Source organism: Callithrix jacchus, chromosome X, assembly GCF_049354715.1.
Source record: "Callithrix jacchus isolate 240 chromosome X, calJac240_pri, whole genome shotgun sequence".
Lineage (NCBI taxonomy): Eukaryota > Metazoa > Chordata > Mammalia > Primates > Cebidae > Callithrix > Callithrix jacchus.
This window is the reverse complement of record NC_133524.1, coordinates 132,646,796-132,670,153: the sequence shown is the minus strand read 5'-3', so window position 1 is coordinate 132,670,153 and position 23,358 is coordinate 132,646,796. Positions and strand designations below refer to the sequence as shown.

Here is a 23,358-nt window from a genome sequence, read left to right as displayed (position 1 = left end):
GAAATGGGTAGTGAAAGAAGGCAGTTATAAATAACAGTTACAGCAATGTGGGCTGCTGCAGAAACCACGACTGTAATAGTATTTACTTGATGGGTCAATAATGTCTGCCAGCACAGGTGGGAAAATCAACAAACCAACAAATAAGTTATCCTTTCAAATGAAATGCTTAGGGAAAAAGACCAACGTTTACTGACAGAAATTTCTTAGCCTCTGGGAGGCCATTTTATTCACTAACACATGCTAGGAGGTTTCAGCCATATCCTACTCTATTGTAAAAAACAGCAATTTGATCCTCTTTTCTCCTCAATCATTAAAGAGATTATGCATTTAGGGTCTGATGTTCCTTCTTGGACAAGTAGCCAGATGTCATTTCTTCCAGTTTCTTCTCAAGGTGCGGAATTAAGTCTCCTCGCACATACCTGAAAAGAAAGAGACGTGTCATTAACCAAAAGAGAGCCAAAGAACCTATGCTGTAGGAAGCACTGTGGGAGATAGAAGGATGAAGTAACAGTCAGCATGGAGACAGAAATGCACCTGCATGGTAAGGGGTAGTCTAGCCAGGCAATAACAAATGCTGGCGAGGGTGTGAAGAAAAGGGAAGCTTCATACACTCTTGTTGAGAATATAATTTACTATGACAACTATGAAGAACAGTTTGGAGGTTCCTCGAAAACCTGAAAATGGATCAATCATATGGTCCAGTAATCCCACTGCTGGGTATACTCCCAGGAGAAAGGAAGTCAATATACCGCAGAGATATCTGCACTCCCGTGTTGGTTGCAGCCCCGTCCACAGTAGCCAAGTTTTGGAAGCAACCTAAGTGTCCACCAACAGCTGAATGGGTAAGGAAAACGCGGTACATATACACAAAGGAGTGCTGTTCGGCCATAGAAAAGAATGAGATTCAGTCTTGTGCAACAACATGGATGGAACTGAAGGTCATTACGTTAAGTGGAATAAGCCAGGCACAAAAAGAGAAACTTCACATGTTCTCACTTATTTGTGGGAGCAAAAATTTTAAACTGAACTAATGGAGATAGAGAGTAGAATGGAGGACTGCCAGAGGCTGGGAAGGTTAGTGGGGTGGTCGGAACTACAGATGATTAATACGTACAAACTATCTGATAGCATGACAGGGTGACTACAGCCAGTACTAATTTAATTGTACATTAAAAATAACGAGTATAATTGGATTAACTGTAACACAAAAAATAAATGCTTGAGGTGATAGATGCCCCATTTACCTTGATGTGTTTATTACACATTGTTGTCTGTATCACAATGTCTCATATACCCCAGAAATATATGCATCTGCTATGTACCTACACACATTTCTTAAAAAGAGGTAATTAGCAAATACAAAGAGTGTCAATTGAGGGACAATGTCTACCTCAGACTATGGTGAGATTGAATTCTCCATAGGCTTAAAAGAATGAGTTAGTTTCAGACGACATTAACCTAAGTAACTGTGGAGACAGACGTAAGTATAAGTGAGGGCCAAGGTTTGAGAAATTCAAGGCACAGGCCGTTCCCCCATGCTCACCGCCAGTACTGTGTTGGACCAGAGTGCTTAAAGAAATTGGACAGTTCCTGTCTCTACCTACCTTGCTGCTTCCTTGATGTTGGATTCAAAAAATTGTTTTTTGATTTCTATAGGTCCTTGCACTCCTTCAAGCAATTTGAAGATTTTTTCATATTCTGAAGATGTTAAAAAAAAACTTCAGTATTATCAAATACAAAGAAGAATAGAAGTGAATCTTGCTTAACCTATACCTCACTAATCCTGCTTCATGGGCTAAAATGTTTTAAATGCTTAAATCAAGATACCTGCACATACAAAATCTAAAAAATAAAAAAAGACACCTGCACCTACCTATGAATGAAAGTCTTGTAAACCATAACCCGGTGAGAAAAGAGAAAGAAAATGTATACTGTGCTTTAGTCAAAAGACGAATTACCATAAATTATGGGTAAACTCAACTCTGGCAAGGAATTAGCCTCAACAGACAACATGCATATCTTCTGAATTAAAGAAAGGGAGACTTCCTCAATTTTTTTTAAAACAGACATTCTTATACTACTTACTTTGTCCAAAGCATTGAATTTCCTTCACTAACTGGTATTTTATATCAGCACTAATTTCTTCTCGGCTTTTTAGAAAAGGGAGTATTTCTCTGCATTTTAGGTCATCTGCAGAGAAATTGCTGGTAATGATTCTTTCTACAAGTGCATTTCTACCAGCTTTCTGCACCAGCCCATCTTTGCTGAAGCCAGTGAAGTCATCAATCCGAGAATCCAGTTGGCTGGCTGGAATACCAACTGCTACCTTAAGCTCTGGTGGAACAAATTTTGACAAAAAGCCATCAGTTGGAGTTTCACCATGTTCTTTCCCCTCCACATAGACATCACGAACGACAGATCTGGAAACCAAACCGAGAAGTTGAGCTGTGGGAAATGTGTCTTTTATCACCCCTCTGGGTATATCTATGTGCTCCTCAGTTTCTAGGGAATTATTTATTTCATAGATGGGAGGTATACCAGGGGGAAATCCCAGGCCTGATGAATTGAGGCCAGGACACATAAAACAATAAAACCATTTCTTAGTTTCTGGCTCTATAAATACATATGGAAACCAAGTAAGACAGTATAACTCTAACAAACATTCACAGGTCCCTGGTACTCATCTGTTAGTGTCAGCTTGTCATGCTTTATAAGTTGAAAGCAGCAAGTTTCACTTGATATCATGATTTTTCAGGTTCACATACAAACTGCCACGCTTTACTCAGCTGGAAGCCGGAAAACTTGGATACACCTCAACCTGTCTCCTCGCTATGTCAAATATATTCTGAGAAAATATAGGCAGCTGTTAATGCTGAAAGTTCTATACCCACTCATCACCTAAAATCCCGTTTAGCATATGATCTTCCTCTTTCTTTTTTCTGCCTCAGAAAAGTGACTTTCCTTTCACTCCAGGTCTGTCACCTCTTTCATTTCTTCATTGTCTGTGGCAGGCAGCATGCCAGGATCTAGGGATCAGTAGTAAACAGCCCAGAGAGCAAAGTTCTCTGCCCTTGTGGAGTTCACACCCTCAAGGGGCAGTCAGACAGTACATACGTAATGAGGAAAGGAAAGAAAGCAGCGTTAGGCTGGTGGTGGGGAAGACATCCACAGGCCTGTGGGAGACAGCAGCAGAGGGAGCCCCAGGAGCTGCCGCTGGTTGGGCAGGGCCTTCTCAGGAGGTGCCCTTGGGCAGGGATTGGAGGAAGAAGTGGGGCTACCTGTGCAGAGGCAGAGGGGGATTTCCAGGCTGCAATGAGTCTAAGGGTATGGGCTGTAGTGAGGATGGACCGGGCACTATGGAGTGAAGGAGATAAGCAGAGAGAGCCAGGAGATGAATAGGACCCGTGTTAGTAGAGGGTGAAGAAGGCCTCGCAGACCAAAGCTGGTTTACGGTCTGTTCTGAGTGCTTAGGAGAGTTGGGGATGGATTTTCAGGAGTGATGTGGCATGATGTCATTTACCTGCCAACACGATGACCTGGCTGCAGGGCTGGAGGGTGTGCGTTAGATGGGGGCAATAATGGGAGACATGGAGATAGCACAGTAGCTCAGTGACTCATCATGGCAAAGTGGAATAGAAGGAGAGAGAAATGCTGGGATTCAAGGAATATTTACAGTGTTTAGAGAAGAGAAGAAAAAGAAAGGTAGAAAAAACGAATGATAGGGGCCGGAAGTGGTGGCTCATGCCTGTAATCCCAGCACTTTGGGAGGCTGCGATCGGTGGATCATCTGAGGAGTCCGAGACAAGTTTGGCCAACATAGTGAGACCGCATATCTACCAAAAATACAAAAATTTCCTGAGAATGCTGGCAGGTGCCTGTAATCTCAGCTACTCGGGAGGCTGAGGCAGGAGAATTACTTGAACTGGGAGACAGAATTTGCAGTGAGCCAAGATTGAAATACTGCACTCCAGCCTTGCTGACAAGACTGAAACTCTGTCTCAAAAATAAAGAAAAGAAAAAAGAAAACAGGGGCTCACTAGTAAGGATAAGAAAAATTTAAAAGTACACATTGTGGAAAATGGAAATCCTAGAAGGTTTCCATGAAGGAGCAAGGGAACAACTGTCAAATGCTGTTGTAAAATTTATGGCAATGCAAGCCAAAACTGTTGACCTTGACAAGGACAGGAGGGTAAGAGGCAGGAGGCCAGCTGCACTGGATACAGCACGAAAAGGAGGCGAGGACAGGCTGACTTACCCTTTTCCGTAGACATGGCAGAGCGTCCAATACCACCGTCTCCTGCTCCTTCTGTCCGTGCCGACAGGGCCATCTTCTGCCTTTTCTGATATGAAGGACTGTCAGATTCCCTGGGACGTTCAAACACATTTTCAGGTTCTACAGCCACCTTCTCGCCTTGATGGGTCATGGTTTCCTGAAATATATCAATGAACGCCTCCCACTCATGACAAAAATCTAACAATCACCAAATGGCAAACAGTCTGCATATGTGTATCCAACCAAGAATGTGAATCATTAATTTGACGTTTAATCATGAGCCAAAATTTACCAAGCCCCAAGAAACACTCTGTTCTCATGAAAAGAAACCTATTTTTAATGCATGCTAAGTTAAAAAGAAGGAAGATAGTTTAATCAAAATCAATGAGAATGATTGCAGAAAAGGCAGCGACCATCAACCAAATGTAGATTAAACTATTATTAACTCTTTGAAGATTATGAATCAATTTGTATCAACCGTTGTTAGAAAAAGGGATTCCTTTTATTTGTCCTCATTTTAGGAGATTGATACAAACCAGGTAACAACATCTGACAAGGACCATAGAAAACAAGTAAATGATAAGATCAAGCCAAAACTACAAGCCAAGATCACCCTGAATTTAAACACAAGAATTCTAAACAAAAGTTTAGCGAACAAAATGCAATAGTACTTAGAAACAACGTTCATCAACCATTGTCAAACATATTGCAGAAAGGCGAGATTGATTTCACATTTGAAAATCAATAAATGTAATGCACCACATTAACAAAAAGTAAAAAAAAAAAAAAAAACAGGGAAACACCACAGGATTATTTTCATAGATGGGTCAATGTTTAACATTTATTCATGACAAAAACCATCAGTAACTTAGAAAAGAAAGCAACTTTCTAATGGTGGGAAGCATATGCACACACAAAAAATCATGGTAAATACCATACTTAATAGTGACATATCAGTATTTTCTCCCTGAGTTTGGAAACACGACAAAAAGATCAACTATCCATTCAGCAATTTACTGGAGAATCTAAGAAGTGCAGTGGCATCAGGAAGACATAATAGGTTTAAAAACTGGAAAGAAATGAAACTGTTATTATTCACATACAACACTGTTCTGTACATAGACAATGTAAAAGAATAAAATCATTAGGGTTAATAAACAAACTTAGTCAAGTTACTAGATATAATAAAAACCACTGGTATTTCTTTATAACTAATAGAAACAAATAGTTAGAATATGAAATTTCAAATGTCATTAAAAACAGCACCAGAAACATCAAATACTTAGGAATAAATCTAATGAAGATGTGCTGGAGCACTACACAATAATTATAAAACATCACTGAGAGAAATTCAAGGCTGCAGTAAATGGAAGAAATATTCTTTACATGGAATGGAAGACATTATTAAGAGATGTTACTGTTAATTCTCCCTGAATGATCATGCCAATCTTCCTTAAAATTCCACCATGAAAAATAAATTTTCCAAAAACTGACGAGCTGATAGTTTTTTAAAAAGTATATGGGAATTGCCAGCGCGGTGGCTCAAGCCTGAAATCCCAGCACTTTGGGAGGCTGAGGCAGGCTGATCACGACATCAAGAGACTGAGACCATACTGACCAACATAGTGAAACCCCATCTCTACTAAAAACAGAAAAATTAGTTGGGTGTGCTGGCTCATGCCTGTAGTCCCAGCTACTCGGGAGGCTGAGGCAGGAGAAGCACTTGAACTGAGGAGGCAGAGGTTGCAGTGAATCAGGATCGTGCCACTGCAGTCCAGCCTGTGTGACAGAGTGAGACTCTGTCTAAAAAAATAAAAAAGAAAAAGTATATGGGAATTAAAGATTTGGAAAAGCCAAGACAATCTATAAGAAGAAGAACTAATTTGGTAGATATACGCTACTAAATATGAGATTTACTGTAAGGGTAGAGTAATTAAAACAGTGTAGTATTGGAGCAATGACAGACAAATAAACCAAAGGAAGAGGACACAGAGTCTGGAAACACAAAAGAGCGAGATTTACCACAAAAGAGATTCTGTAAATCATTGTGGAAAGGGCTGTGCTTTTAATAAATGCACTTTATAAATGCAGGGAAAATATAAACCTTGACTCTTATCTCATCCGCTCCAAAAAACATTATTAAAGATGGAGAGACAATCTAGTAAAACACTTGAGATATTATCTTCACAACTATAGAACAGGCAAAGATGTTTCTAATGAGGATACAAAAGCACTAACCATAAAGAATGAATTGTTTAATTTGACATAATTAAATGGAAAATTTCTGTTCCTCCAAAGACACTACTAAGACAGTGAAAAAGCAAAGCGTATTTGTACATTACATATCACAGATTAGATTGTATAGGTTATATGTAAAAATATATATTAACCACACTCACACAAGCACACACACACATATATATATACATATGTATGTATGTATGTATGTATGACAAAAAACAAGTGGAATACACAACATATCCAGAACTACACTTCAATTTTTAAGAAACAAACATCCCAATAAAACTTGAGGGGGAGCTGAATACACACTTCATGACAGTCACACTTAAATATGACTCTAATAAACACGTAAAACACACCCAGACTCTGGCTTTACTCCATTCAACGAGAATTTATTTGAGATGAATTTGAAACCTAGAAGAAAACAGAATCTAATCGTCATGGCATTGGGCAAGGCAAAGATTTTTCTTAAAATAATAAAAAGCAGTAGCCATAAATAACACACTGAGTAATAAAATTAAGAGTCTGTTCATCAAAAACACTTTATCGAGACAGTGTAAAAGCAAAACAGATTTATCGAAGACATTAAAATTCCATGTGTTTTTTATCTATGTACATATATGCCTGTGTGTATGTGTGTATAACTGAAATATGGAATATATGTAAATCCATTTTTAAAGTACAAACATCTCAGTAAAATTTGGGGGTAGAGGCTTGAAAAGGAACCTACTAAAGGGCACAGTTAAATGACAATAAATACATAAAAACGTGCTCCAAACCCATTAATAAACAGCTGGGATTGGTGGCTCATACCTGTAATCCCAGCATCTTGGGAGGCTGAGGCAGGTGAATCGCTTAAGCCAGAAGTTCGAGACCAGCCAGGGCAACTTGGCAAAACCCCTCTCTGCGTAAAAAAATTACAAAAATTAGCCGGGCTTGCCGGTGCATGCTTGTAGTCCCAGCTACTCCAGAGGTTGAGGCACAAGAATTGCTCGAGCCCGGGAGGTGGAAGTGCTGCTGTATCCACCCTGGGAGGCAGAGGGAGACCCCATTTCAAAACAAAATCAAGTATCAATTAATAAATAAACAGTAAATAAATTAATTAATAAAAACAATTTTTTAAAAGATGTGCTCAATCTCAATCAGCAGAGAAATTCAAGTGCAGACATAAGGAGAGACCACTGCACACCCATCAGAGCAACTGGAATGAAAGATTAACTGTACAGCGAGTGTGTGAATGTGGCACAGCTGGAATCTTCGAATATTTCTGTACACCAACTCCCACACAGACACCCCAGGCTGTGGCTGAAAGGTCAGATAGTACCCCGGGGAAGAGCTCCTTCAGAACTGAGATCAACCAATGGAGGAAAAGCACCCCAATCCGGGGCGAGACAGAGCTCCCAGGGTCAGGTGGCCTCCCTCATGGCCGACACAGAGCTCCCCGTGTCCCACCGTAGGCTTAGAGAATCCAAGGAACAAGCACCCCACTCCCCCGCAGCACCGGGAGACAGCACCCACAGATAATTAAAAAAACCAGCACCAAGGGAAAGCATTTGGTAAGCATCCCCATCCGGGACGAGCAGAACCCAAGAAAGGCCAACACATCTTAGCTGAGCATGAGCAACATCCAAAGACAAATGCACCCCACGGAGGACATCAGCACTCGAAGAAAAGAGTCCCTCGCGGGCTGAGATAAAGCCCACGACAGTGACCCCACAGAGAGGTGATAGTGCGTCTGGGGCACAGACACCCCCACCCCGGCCCATGAGCACGGGCAGAGTCCACAAGGCAGAGTCTCCCCTCAGGGCTGCGACTGAGCAGGGAAGACACACCCCTAAACCCGAGGCTGACACAGGCAACCAAGGCAGGATCCCTATGTCCTGGTTCAGGTCATTTCAGCAGAAAAAGTCCCTCGCATCACCTAGAGAAAGCCCCCGAGAAAACCCCCCAGTCCCACAACATAGCTGAGACTGGGTGCCCAAGGAAAATGTTCCCCCACGGCCAACACAGGCTCCCACGGCGGTGTCCTCAGAGCGGGAACACATAGCCCAGTGATCCGTACCACACACCCGACGGAGAGCACCCCAGAAAAGAGGCTTTCCTAGGACAAAGGAGCCTTTCCGGGGTGAAATGAAAGCATTCAGGGAAAAACTGCTCCACTCACAGTCCTGAAGCCCTGACCTTGCCAGAGAAGCGGAAGCGTCACATCACAAAATGGCAGTGAAACTGTTGTGGCGCCTCCCCCCGGTTGAGCTTTCTAGAAAAGTGCCCTCTGAGAACTGTGGGAAATGTGCCCCCTAGGGCACCTGGGAGTGATGTGCATGGGTCGCGTCTCACCAGAAGCACAGATCCCGTAGTGACCAAGGGAGACGGAAGGAAGGGAAGCTGCCGGCCACTGGGAACCTGTTGGGGACACCAGAGTCCAGAGGAGAAGCCTGGAACCCAGCAGGACCCAGCGCGCCAGCCCAGACAGACCGAGGAAGAGGAGCGCTCCCCTTCGCTGACTCTGGCGCCCTCTAAAGGCGGCCTTCTGTATCAACTGCACCGCGCACATAGGCAGAGGAACGCAGAACCTTCTCACTCTGCGGGATAAAAGGGTGAATTTGGAGCTGACAGGCATATATATCTTGTGATATATTTGTCCGGCTTTGATAACGGAGTAATACTGGCCTTACAGAATGCGGTAGTGTTTCTTCCCGCGTTATTTTCTAGAAGACATCCCTAAGTGTTGGTATTATTTCTTCCTTAAATGTTTGGTAGAATTTGCAAGCGAAGCCACCTTGGCTTGGCTTGTATTTGTGGGGAGTTTTTAAATTACTAATTAAATCCCTTTTCATGCTATAGTCCTATTTCAGTAATTTGTCTTCAAGGAATTTTTCCATTTTGTCCAAGTTAATTTTTGGCAGAATGTTGTTCAGAATGTATTCCTTTTGATTTCTATAAGGTCAGTATTAATATACCCCCTTCTATTCTTGATTTTCAGAATCTGTATAGTTTTTTTGTTTTTTCTTGGTCAGTCAAGCTAAATGGTTGTTGTTGTTTTTTTTCACCTTTTCAGTGAACCAACTTTTGATTTCATTCTTTGTTTTTTGTTGTTGTTGTTGATTTTCTTCTACTTTAATTTTCATCATTCCCCTCCTTCTACTTGCGTGTAGTAAATATATCAATTTAAAACTTCAGGGATAACAAATGACTTGTTTCATAAAACAGGATTTGAAACCTTAGATATGTAGAAATGCTTATGCTATTGCAAGTAGTAATTGAGGCCAGGAAAGTTAATACAACACAACCACTTCCTACCCGTTTTGATAGTATGCATGCATATGAAAACCAAGTAGGACAGTAATACTAACAAACAAAATTACTTGGATCCCTGGTACTCATCGATGAAATACCAGTGGCTGCCATCTTAAGCCCTGATGGAAAAGTCAACAACACATTCTCAGGTGCTGGTTGGACATTTTCCATCTTCTGTTCATGGACATTGTGAAAGATGGCAGCATCTGGAAACCAAAGGAAGAGGTTGAGCGCTGAGGTAAGTGCATTATGCCAAACCACAAGTACATCCCTCTGATGCCCAGTTTCTATGAAATTATTTCATAAATCAGGAGGATCTATCAGGTGCTGATCTGAGAGCCCTCAGATTTAGGCCAGAAATGATCATACAACAAAACCACGTTACTCCCTTCATGGCACTGTGCATGCATATGAAAACCAAGTAAGAAAGTACAACTTATAAGCAAACATACAAAGATCCCTGGTACTCATGGCCGGAATACCAGCTGCTGCCATACAAATAAGCTGTGTCGGACCAGTAAACAAAACATGATCAGGTTGCGGTTCACCATTTTACTTTCTCTCTATACAGATATTGTGAGACACAATAGCATCTGGAAATTGAATGAGAAGTTTCAGCTGCGAGTGAAGTGCATTATGTCAATGCCACAGGTATGTCCCTCTGATGCTCAGCTTCTAGGAAATCATCCCATAAAGCAGGGGGCTATGTCAAGTGGCGGTCTGGGGCCCCTCAAATTTAGGACAGAAAATAAAATAAAACAAAACCACCTTCTTTCCTGCATGACACTGCATGCATACGGAAACCAAGTACGACAGTATAACTCGTAAACATTCACTGAACCCTGGTACTCATGGATGGAATACCAGCTGCTGCCATATGACCAAGCCTTGGTGGAATAGTTGACAAGAAATTATCAGTGTTGGATTGGCTATTTTGCATCCTCTCTTCACCAAGAGAGGATGTGATTGATGATTGATGATAGCATCTGGAACCCAAAGGAAGAGGTTGAGCTGTGAGGTAAGTGCATTTTATGTCAACCCCACTTGTATGTCCCACTGATACTCAGTCTCTAGGAAATTATCCCATAAAGCAGGAGAATACACCATATAATGATCTAAATCCCCCCAAATTGGGACCAGGAAAGATAATTCAACAAAACCACCTTATTCCCTTCATGATACTCCACATGCATATGGAAACCAAGGAGGACACGGCAACTAATAAACAAACACACACAGATGCCTGGTAATCGTCACTGGAATGCCAGGTCCTGCCGTACTCATAAGCCCTGATAGAACATTTCACGAGACGTTCTCCATTTGTGTTTGGCCATTCTTCATCTGCTCTTCACGGACATTGTGATTCATGATAGAATGTGGAAACCAAATGAAGAGGTTGAACTGTGAGTTAAGTGCATTATGTCAACCCCACAAGCATATCCTTCTGATGGTCAGTTTCTGTAAAATTATCTAAGAATGCAGGAGAGCATATGCCAGGCAGCCATTTGATACCCCTCAAATTGAGGCTAGGAAAAAATATACAACAAACCAACCTTCTAGCCTTCATGAAAATATGCCTGCTTATGGAAACCAAGTAGGACGGAACAACTAAGAAGCAGACATACACAGATCTCTGGTCCTCGTGGATGAAATTCCAGCTTCTGCCATATCACCAAGCCATGGTGGACCAGTTTATAAGACGTTATCATTTTGGGGTTAGCGGGTTTCCATCCTCTGTCAAAGGAAGAGGTTGAGCTGTGAGGTAAGTGCTTTATGACAACCTCACTGGTATATCCCACTGATGCTCAGTTTCTAGGAAATCGTCCCATGAAACTGGAGGATATGCCAGGGGGCCATCTGAAACCCCTCAAATTGAGCTCACAATAGAAAATAAAACAGAACACCATTTTCCCTTCATTACAGTATGCGTACATATGGAAACCAAGCAGGAGAGTGCAACTAATAGACTAACATACTCAGATATCTGGTACTCATGGATGAAACACCAGCTTCTGCCCAATTAATAAGTCCTAATGGAACAGTTGACAAGGTGTCATCAGGTTGTGACTGGCCGTTTTCCATCTTCTCTTCACGGACATTGTGAATGACACTAGCGTCTGGAAACTAAATGAAGTGATTGAGCTGCAACATAGATTTTTTTCCCCATACTTCCTCCAGAGGGACAGCTATACACAAATCAGTTACTAGGGAATTATTTGTATCATCAAACAGAAGCATATACCACGTGGAAATCCCAGATCTTGCCATCAGAGGTCAAGTGAGATCATACAATGAAACTACCTTTTTACCTCTTGGCACAATGAGTACATGCAGTAAACAAGTACGACAGTAGAACAAACATTCACAGGTTTCTTGTACTCATCATTTTGTATTATCTTGCTGCCTTTTACAATTCTAACTTGATATTATGTTTATAGTTTTCCTATCGATGCCACGCCATACACAGCAGGAAGCCAGATTAGGTGAGCCCTCCTTAACCTGGCTCCTTTCTAGCTCAAGCATTGAGAAAACAGAGGTGGCTATTAGAACTGAGCATTCTATCCCTACTCCATCATCAAACATACCGGGGTTTATACGATTCTATAGACCCTTCCCTTTTGTCTAGAAAGAGTGACTTTCTTTCCACTCCAGATCTGACATCTCTTTCATTTATTCATCATCTGTGGTAGCCTGCAGGCCAGGATCTGAGGATCAGCAGAACAGCCTATAGAGCAAAGTTCCCTGCCCTTGTGGAGCCCAGCCAGTGTCACTCATCTTTGCCCTCATCGTTAGCCCACAAATTTTCGGAGTGCCAACTATCCCCAGGCATAGTACAGATACTTGGAATGTCTCATCTCTTTTACTCCTGCTGAGGAATCCATGCAGTAGAATTTGCTCACCCCACTTTACTGGTGAGGAAGTTCAGGCCAAAGGAGATGGGGAGACTGAGACCAAGTCCCAGTGTCGGTAGATGGTCAAGTCCAATCTTGACGGTTGAGGACAATAAGACAGCAACACTGGAGCCAGCCGATGCTTTTAGGAGCCTTGGTGAGGGGGGATGACACTAACGCGTGGCCTAATCTCCCTTCCCCTGCTCCCATGCCAAATACAGCCTGATGATTCTCAAAAGAGCTTTTGCTTTAAAGTAGGTCTCCTCCGAAAGTGGAAAAGCATGGTTCCCACAAGGTTTTGCCCGCAGATGTGTAGCAGGTCCACGAATATTCCTGATGTTCTGCTTAAAGCTGACGTTCACAAGGGGGATGTCCAGTGTATGGAATGCATTCGTCTCAGAGCCAGAATGAAGACGTTTCTGAACAAGTTGTTACAGAATGTAAAATTATGTATGCAGAGATCTTTCCATGCGAGAAAGTTCCAAGTGCTCTGCAAGACTTGTGAGGGAGATTAGTAAACGTGATGCCCAAGAAATGTAAAAAGGGGTGTATAGATGTTTGCCTTTTCACAGTGTCTGTTATGCAGCCAGCAGTGGGCTCTGCAAACCTGTGTTTGAACCCAAAGTGGTAGTGCCTGCATCAGAAGTCAGAAAACCACTGTGGGTTTTTTTCTGAACTGGAAAGAAGGATTTAGGATGGGCCAGTGCCCAGGGGACACAGGAATCTGTCATCTACAAGGCCAGAGTTTGATGGCAGGTCCTAGGTCCTCAATATTGTGTTTCTTAAGCGGACAGCTGAGATCCCAACAAGCAAGCTTACTGGAAGAGTACAGTCCAGGTGGTTCTCCCTGGCCAATCTCTTTAAGAAACAGGTAAGAAAAAGGAGACACAATGAGCAGGTTTGGGCCTCCAGTGGAATAATATTTGCAAGGTTATAGAAATTCCAGAATTTAGAAAAATACATGAAAGGTTTGGTGGACCCCAGATTTTACAAGGTCCAGAGGCACTGGTCAAGGAAACTGAACAGAAGCGCAGTCCCAAACCCAGTCAAAAGAGAAGTGCTTTAGGGAATGCTGTGAGTGCGGGCTGAGGCCTCATCCCCTGTGCATCAGCTAGCAGGTTGGCAGAAAAACCAGTCCGAAGCTGAGGCTTCTGGAGGAACTGGAGGAATCATGGGCTTCTGCCTCGGCTGTCTCAAGTCCGTGATGGGCAGGATGGATATTGTGGATGGAGGCCAAAAAACAAAAACCCAAACCATAATCTTAGACCTTTCAGCCAAGAAGGAGTGATGAGGCAATCACAGAAAGTGCCGTTAAAAGAGCTTTGCATAGTGAGGCCTCTGCTGCATATTCCCAACCACACGTGGGGCCACCTACCTGTTCCTGTCCCATCCATCCCTGTGCTGAAGCCACTCTGACCTCTTTGCTGTTCCTCAAACATGACAGGGATGTGTCTTCTGCGTGGCCTTTGCAGTTGTTCTTTCCTCTGCCCAAATCAGTCTTTCTCATTTTGTCCATTTTTCTTTATTTTATTTAAACATTTTTTATAGAGATGTAGTCTTGCTGTTGCTTAGGCTGGTCTTGAACTCCTGGTTTCAAGCACTCCACCTGCCTTGGCCTTGCAAAGTGCTGGGATGACAGGCGTGAGCCACGATGCCTGGTCATCTTTTCTATTTCTCCTTAAATACCACTCCCTCGGAGCGACCATTTTGTCATCCAGTCTAAAGTAAGACCCTCAGTGAGTTCAGCCCCTTATTTTCATCACAGCACTACAACTGGCCGTCAGTCTATCCATTTCATGGTTCAGCATCTCATTCGTGGGCAGGCATTGCTACCTAACTGCACACTACCCATTCCACTTTCTTCCTCTCTATTGGAGCACTGATTTTGTTTTGGGCATACTTTTAAAAACCGTTTTCCATTTTAGACCCTTTGCAGTGTGGGTGGTCCTCTGACACAGCTGTTGACAGTGAGATGTCATCTGAGATGGTCTGGGAAAACCTCTGCTTTCAGAGCCACCCCTACCTTCTTCCATTTCTCTCCTTTTTATATTCCAGGAAGAGTCGCTCACCATGCCTGGATGTGGAGAGCCGTACTCCCCTGCCCCCACTTCGTGCTGTGCGGAGTCACACTGGAGCCCGAAGCACAGGGGAAATGTGCACCTTGATGAACATGTTTTCATAATTTTTTAAACAATTAGTGTTTCCAGGGCATTAAAGTTGTCGCAATAAAGAGATATTGAAATACCCTCTCTCTCTCTTTCTGTCTCTCTCTCTCTCTCTCCGTCTCTCTCTCTCATATATATATATATATATATATATATATATATATATACATACATTATATATATATGATGTATATATATATACATACATTATATATATATATGATGTATATATATATGTATGAATGTGTGTGTGTGTATATATATATATATATATATGTATATATGTATATATCGAGACAGGGTCTTGCTCTGTCACTCAGGCTGCAGTGTAGTGGCACAATATGGCTCACTGCAGCCTCAACCTCATGGGTTTCAGCAATCCTCCTACTTCAGCTTCCCAAGTAGCTGAGACTACAGGTGTACACCACCATGCGTGGCTACTTTTTGTATATTTTGTAGGGATGGTTTTGCCACATTGCCCAGGCTGGTCTTGAATTCCTGGACTCAAGGGATCCGCCTGTCTGGGCCTCTCATAGTGCTGAGATTATAGGCGTGAGACACTGGGCCCATCTGCAACATTATTTTAAATTGGAATTTTTATTTATGCTCCAAATAGAATTTATTAGCATCTTACTTTCTGGCTCTAATAGAAGCAAACTCATCATACTTTGAAAATTTACTACTTTGTTGATCTCGTTTTCAGTGAGAAGAATTGCCATGTGTGACAATTTCTCTTGACAAAATGATGATCTGAGGTGATTTTTTTTCAACCTCGGCTTACCGAAAGTCCTTTTGCAGGATCCCACTGTGAATGGTATTGTTTAATAAAAATTTTAGGGCTAAATTTGGATAAGACTGTGCAAAGGGAGATTAGTGACTCAGTTTTACAAGATCCAAACCTGATGTTGATGTGTTACAAAGTATTGATACTAGGTTCTGCTTCAAACTAATTATTGTAGGTGAAAATCTACAAGACCTATCAACCAAATATTTACAAGTTACATCAGTGGCTTCTTTTGTAGATCAGATGTATTCATAGGAAGTAATATTTCTCCATGTAAAGATTCCAAACACTGTTTACCTTGTCATATCTCCATTATTACTATGAAATTAGGACATCTGTAAACATCTTACTTTCTGTTTGAATTGTAGTTTTCCCAAAATAATCTGAAGTAAGATCTATATTCTTAGCTGGCGATTTGGACATTTCTAACTTCTCTACTTTTCTGTTCCCAATGTTTTCAAATCAAGGAAATGCATTCTTTTATCTTGTGAAACTTTCACCTCCATGAAACATACTTTCAAAGATTCTTTCTTCCACTTGCTATAAACAAATGTAGCTTTGCTTTCTTGTATGTGTGGTTATTGGGGTTGTTTTTTTTGAGACAGGGTCTTGATCTGTTGCCCAGGTTGGAGTGCCATGGCACAATCACAGCTCACTGTAACCTTGACCTCTTGGGCTTAAGTGATCCTCCCATCTCATGCACTCTATCAGCTGGGACTACATGTGTGCACCAGCACAGGTAGCTAATGTTTATATATTTTCTTAGATACAGCATCGTATCATGTCGTCCAGGCTGGTCTTGAACTCCTGGGTTCAAGCGATCCACCCACCTCAGCCTCCTAAAGTGCTTGGATTACAGGCTTGAGTCACTGCACCTGGCCTCCTTATGTTTTAAAAAAATTATAGAGCTCTATTAACTGCTTCTACTTGGCAGAAAACATTATTAAACAAAAAAGTTCCACGAAGTTTTGTAATAATATTTTATGTCATTTCATGTTTTGTGTTTTAATAGTTGATAACCATCGTTAGTTAGTTTCTAGTGTCTCGATTGCCTGTTATCTTGATGCCCAGTATATCTTCACATAAATATATATTTTCCAGAAATACTTTAATGCATTATTAGGAACAGACACAAGAATTTCCCTATACTCATTGAAATCATGCAAAAAATGAGCCCAGTGAGTCTCATATTTGGCATAATTACTTCTGCATAAATTCCGGCAGGTATGTACTCTTGATACACCTGCCGTAAGTGCTCTCTTATCATATCCCTAGCTCTGAGTACTTTTATGCCATTAGAATCTTCTAATTTGTTAATCATTTCATAAACTAGACTCTACCCAACTCTTTTCATTTCAATGAAGTTAAAAAAATTCTTCTATTGTTATAACATGGTTGTTAATGTAAATATGCTTAATCGTCTGAAACATTCATTCAGAATTGGTTACATCTGGTGTACAATCAAGAAGGGAGAATACACGGTTTGCTTGTTTGGTTCTCACGAGATTTAGCACGATTTCCCAGAAACATTAAATATTCGTTTTGAATTTTTACGACCAGTAAGACCCATGATGGCCTATGGTTAGCTGTAACAACATTATACACACCTGTAAGTTCGCCTAAATTTAGAAATTTAAAGCATGTGGACTTTCGATAATTTCTTGCGATCTTTCATGAGGTAAATTCTTTTATATACAAAGGTATGATAACCTAAACACAGTGAGGCAGGATAGGGAGTCAAGGAAGCGACCACGTCCTTGGGACATAGCAGTCGTGGTGAGCATATACAATCAACACCAATAAGGCTCAGCATCCCCACTGTAGTGAAGCACATTCAGGCAAGGCTATCTTCATTCGGGAATTTCCTCTGTGTTTCGATTTGACCTGTCCTCACATTGACCCTTTACTCATTATAATAGTCAAAAACACATCCCGGGTGTAGAGTTAAGATGCTAATGAGACCTGTGATGTATGAACGAGCACCGACAGCTACTGCAAACGTGCACCCAGAGGACCACCCTGAACATGCCTGCTAGCTACACCATTTCCCACCTCCTTATGAATATTCATACAAGACTCCCGTAAAGGGAATTTCCCCAGTATTAACCAGTACTGTCTCATGCTTTCAAGCAGGCCACCCTGAATTCTCTCTGTCTCAGGGTATATTCCCTTTTCTACACTCAAATTTGAAAATATTATTTTTCCATTGCAATAAATTGTTCTGTGCTGCATCTCCTCTGCCGTGTGTCGCTTGGTTAAATTCTTGCACTAAGAAAACAAGAACCGAGTTCTCACAGCGGCTGTCAGCATTTCTGGTGCCGCGACACAGGTAGAGTTTTGCCTGCTGCACTGACTTTCGTTTCCTTTCACCAGTCCCAGACTACCTCCTTGCGTATCACTGCTTTTTCCAGTGTTGTTTCAGTGAAGTTGTGGAGAAAAGTTGTTAAATCGCTTTGATTCTTTATGTGAATATAAGTAGCGCTCTCCTTTTGGCTGCTACTTCTGTACTATTCGTAATTATACGAACCATGTGGGTTGCCCTCAATATTCAGGCCACTCTGCTGCTTAGCGTCACATATTTCTGGCCGCATTTCAGACTCAGGACGTTTGTTGTTGCTCTGCAAATACCTGACTGCCACTTAATGGCTACGGTGATTTATTTTCTAATCTGGTTTTCTGTTTATAAAACGTTCTGTTTCTAGGGCCACGTTAAGAGTCCCTATCCCTCCAGGCTTTATGCATTTTCATACTCCTTCAGATTGTCCTTCAACAAACTTTCTATGCTGAAAAAGAGAGGTGCAGTCATGTAGATGCCTGGTTGCAGGGACTGCATCCAGGTATTCTATGTATTATAATCGGGCATCACAAATGGTAAACCAGTAAGGTAGGGAAATTCTTGTCCGTGAGACATCTGGGCCCCCAGCTGGCAGTGAGGGCCACCTCAGTTGAGCCTGGAGATGTCCAGTTCTGGGGAGACCTAGCATGATGCATGGCAAACACCTGTGACCTCCTAGGGCCTCAGTCACATGGGAATTCAAGCAAGTGCCCTGTACCACTTTGTGGTCTAGATTGGCTCATGGGGACACCCACAACCTCCTGGATTTTGGTATATGTGTCTGTCATTGAACGATTCTCTTGGTTCCCTGGGACCCATCTCCCCTACTTACACTAAAAATATCCCTGGGCTGTATGTTTTAAAAACCTGAATGCCATTTGGTTAGGTGAGCTAAAAAACAAAAAACAAACAAACAAAAAACTTACCTTGTTTTCTAACACTGTTTGGCCTGGATACAATTCAGCTAACAATGAAAAAGGGCCAGAGAATTGAAATGTGAACTTCAACATTGTCCTACAGCTTGATCTTTTCTGTGCAAATCAGGAAAGTGGTCTGATGTTCCCTACGTGCAAGTCTTCATGGCCTCAGAACAGAACCCAGCTCTATGCAGCACCCGTGGACTTAAACCCAGTAAGACAGAAAACCACGCAGATGCACTAGGAGATCATCTTTTATTAAGGGAAAGGGACCCCAGGGCCCACGGTCCAACACCAGCTCCACATAGGGGCCCTCAGGGGCCCACACCTCCTTCTGAGTCCCCAGCACACCCATCCTATCCGAGTCTTGTGTAGAATGTAATACCATTTCAACCCCCGTCATATGTTCCTCTTTATTCTCCTTTGCCTTGTACGGTAAGAACTAGCCCAGTTGGAATAACCTTCAGTGGGACTTCATACCATCCAGGGCCAGAGAAACTGCTCCCTTTACAGGAAGTCTAAATGAAGAAGGGACCATTAGAGTGCATGTTCCATTCTCAGTGAATGTTCTAATCCAGTGCAAGCAAAACCTCAGCCGGTTCTCGGAGAAACCCAGTGCATTGACCGTCACATTCAAGGCTCTCATTTTGGCCTCTGACTTAACGTGGAAGGGTATACAAGTTGTCCTTTCCCTTGCCACACTCCACAGAAACAGCAGAGAGTCTGATTAGCCAGTCGGAGATACATGAATAGCAGGGCAGGTGACCTGCCGGCTACCCATGAAGGGGCAGCTATTGCTGATCTCTCCCAGGACCCAGATTGGAATTACAACAGGTCTGGAGGAATAAAGAATAGGGACGGGCTCCATGGTCCAGTGCCTCATGGCAGGGTCAGACGATGTCTTACAAAACCTGTTAACAATGAGAAAGTCGAAGCACAGGGAAAAGGTGAAAACCCTGCCCTCTTTCAGGGGTGCGTAGAGGAGGCCTCCCGAAAGTATGCTAACCTAGACCCTGACTCTGCTCAAGGCCAAGTGTTACCAAGACCCAACTTGATTAGCCAGTCTACCCCAGATCTCAGGAGAAAACCACAGAAATTACAATTAGGGCCACAAACGCCTATGTCTCAATTGATAGAAGTGGCTTTTTGAGTATTTCATAATAGGAATCTGGCTGAGGAGGAAGGCAGAGTCCAGTGCAAGAACAGGTGAGGTGAGGCCCAGGCTAAAATGATAGCTCTTTCTGTCAGTAGTGACCTGCAACCTCCAAGTCATCCCCAGGAACCTCAAAGCTTGGAAACCGATCACCAACAGGGTAACAGCCATCAAGGAGCCTGCCTTCAATCCAAGCAATCAGAGCACCAGGACAGAAAGTGCACACAGCTGCCCCTGGGCCATGCCCAGTCTGTAAACAAGACAGCCACTGGGGAACGGATTTCCCTTCGTCCCGAAGGAAAAAGTGGGCATCCTCCCTCGAGATGGCACTAAGTCAAGACTGAGGGGGCCCAGGGATCCAGACAGACCCCACTGATGGGAGCATTCCAGTCCCCAATCTGGAACCCTGGCTGACCCTTGATGTGGATTTTTTAAACGATAATCCGGCTTCCTACTGTGTATTAACTTCTCATGCTGGGCCACTTACCTCCAAAGGTTGTACTATAACTGGGGTCAATAATCTACCCCGTTCTTACTATTTTAATGCCTTACTCACATGTCAGTATAGACATCAGTTTATGGCACACTCTTTCTTACTTATGCCTGAGTGTCCTGCCCTGCTCTTAGGCAGAGAATTATTAAATAACATAGAGGCCATCATACCACTCAAAGGCACCAGTCCCTCCCAAACAGTCCTCACTGTAGGGCCAACAGATCACCTCTCTATGTCTGTCAATCTCAGAACGAGTAAACCCTGCATCTGGAACGACAGGGTGCTCACAAGAGCCCTTTGGGCTCAACCTGTGGTCATTAAACTATAGGACCCCAATAGGTACCCCAACAAAAAGAAATATTCCCTAATGTTAGAAGCAAAGAAAGGATTGGAGCCCTAAATTTCTAGATTCTTACAGCATGGCTACAAGCGTCCTGACAATCTCCTTGTAATACTCCCATTCTACCAGTCACAAAACCAAATGGGGAGTATTAACCGGCACAAAACTTGAGAATCATAAACGAGGCAGGAACCCTCTTCATCCCTTAGCAGAGAATTCTTATACCTTGTGAACCAAATTCCGGGACATTGCCAGTGGTTTAGTGTACTAGACATTAAAGATGTCGTATTCTTTTTATCCCAGCGCACCTGTCCTTTCAGTTTCTATTTGCCTTTGAGTGGACAGATCCAAATACACGGAACACGCACAGTACACCGGGGCGTTATAGCTCCTGGGCTTTCAAGATAGCCCTCATCTGTTTGCACTAGCCCGAGGCAAAGATCTTTGAAAGTTACCACTTAGGGAAGGCACTGTCCTACACTATGCAGATACCATCTTAATGTGTAGCCCTGCTGAGGAAACATCTGACAAGAATACCATCACAGTCTTAAATTTTCTTGGAACAAGCAGATATAAAGTTTCAAATAACAGGGCACAATTAACCAAACAAAGAGTAACTTACTGAGGGTATATTATAATCCCTGGGATAAGGCGGCTCTCAGGAAAAAGCAAACAGGCCACACTAGAGTTGCCCAGCTCCCAAACCAAGAGACAACGCAGAACTTTGCTCGCAATGTATGGTCCTGTAGAATCCTGATTCCTGGATTTGGACTAACGGCTCATCCTCGCTCTGAGATCACTAAAGGGCCCGACACCGATCTTACAACGGGAAGAAGAACGAACGAGGGCATTTCAAGACATGACCAAAGGCCCTTATTGAGGTTCCTGCCCTGGAAATTCCCGACTTGGAACATCCAGGCACCTTATATGGGGCAGAGAAACAGGACCTCCTCACCAAAAACTGGGAGAACCACCTGATCCAGTTGGCTACGTTTCAAAGCACATGGACTTCATGGCCTGTGGATAGCCTGGTTGCCCTAGGACAATCGCAGCCACTGCCATTCTAGTGGAGGAAGCCCTAAAGCTGACTTTTAGACACACCTTAGAGGTCCTCATCCCCCATCAAGTGCAGCTAGTTTTAGAAACTCCTCGGTCACACTGGGCAATGGAAGGGCTGGCAGGGAAGTTAGGAGGTCAGCCACGGAAGCTGTAGCCCAGCTGGCCTTTTTCCTCTCTGCCCATTCCCTTTATTTCTTATTATTTTTTTTTTTTGAGATGGAGTCTTGCTCTATCGCTTAGGCTGGAGTACAGTGGCGCACTCTTAACTCACTGCACTCTGTACCTCTCTCACTCAAGCAATTCTCCTGCCTCAGCCTCCGGAGTAGCTGGTATTACAGGCTCATGCCACCACACCTGTCTAATTTTTGTATTTTCAGTAAAGACGGGGTTTCGCCACATCGGCCAGGCTGGTCTTGGGCTCCTGACCACAAGTGAGCGGCCGACCTTAGCCTCCCAAAGTGGTGAAATGTACAAATGCGAGTTACCAGGCTTGGCTCCATTCTTCTGATATAAATAGATCCTATACTATAGAAAACAAGCATGGGCTCAAGAAAATCAGAAGACCCTGAATCCTGAGGGTTGGAGGCTCATAGATTTGCAGCTCTTGCTAATGCCACCCATGAAAAATTGTTAGAAATGTACATAATTCCCTCCATGTGGGGCAGGACGCTATGACCACCTGGATGGACCATGTGCTTACAGGTAAAGGCCTGGCGACCACAATAAGAAGGTGACTCCGGCCTGTGAACTTTGCTCTCAAAATTGCCATGTGGGCAGACAAAACAGGTCCCCTCCTCTATTAACCTCAATAAAGGTCCCCTCCTCTATTAACCTCAGTCCAGTGGTGAGGAACCAATCCTGGTGAGGACTGGCAAATTCACTGCACCCAAAGGCCCTCCTTCCAGGTTTTAAAATACCTTTTAGTTTCTCTAGACGCCTTTACTGAATGGGTAGAAGCTTTACCCACCAGAACAGAGACAGCTACAGGAGTGGCCAAGGCACTGCCGAGAGTTCATAACAGGATTTGGCCTCCCCTGCTCCTTTCAGAGCGACGGAGGGCCCTGTTTTCTTGTAACTGTGACCCAAGAGACAGCACAAGCTTTGGAAATTAAACTTCATCTCCACTCCTCATGGAGGCCACACTCCTCACGCAAGGTTAATAGGACTAATCAAACTTTAAGGCAGACCCTGGCGAAACCGTGCCAGGGAACTTCTGGACCTTGGTACACTCTGTTGCCTATAGCCCTCATGAGAATACGAGTGGCACCCAAGGAAAAGAGAAAACTTGGTCCGTTTGAAAAGACTTCTGGGAGACCCTTCCTTACCTTAGACCTGTTAATCAAACCAGAAACCCAGTCTAATACACAATATATTCAAAATCTAAGCCAGGGCTCAGGCGCGGTGATTCAC

At 43.0% G+C, this 23,358-nt stretch overlaps 1 protein-coding gene across 3 annotated transcripts; it reads right to left on the bottom strand.

Moving 5' to 3' along the window:
• LOC108590497 (cancer/testis antigen family 45 member A10-like) lies at positions 1 to 7,503 on the bottom strand. 3 transcript variants are annotated; one of them, XM_078363486.1, is made up of 4 exons: positions 7,328 to 7,503; positions 4,256 to 4,430; positions 1,605 to 1,698; positions 1 to 419 (listed from the first exon to the last, which is right to left on the bottom strand). In XM_078363486.1, the coding sequence occupies exons 1-4, from the start codon at positions 7,340 to 7,342 to the stop codon at positions 320 to 322; spliced, it is 384 nt and encodes a 127-aa protein (XP_078219612.1). In that variant the 5' UTR covers positions 7,343 to 7,503; the 3' UTR covers positions 1 to 319. The 3 variants fall into 3 exon arrangements, with proteins under 3 accessions (XP_078219612.1, XP_078219613.1, XP_078219611.1); XM_078363487.1 differs by lacking the exon at positions 7,328 to 7,503 and having other exon boundaries at positions 4,256 to 4,480; XM_078363485.1 differs by lacking the exons at positions 4,256 to 4,430; positions 7,328 to 7,503 and adding an exon at positions 2,086 to 3,765.
• Positions 7,504 to 23,358: the final 15,855 nt, after the last annotated feature.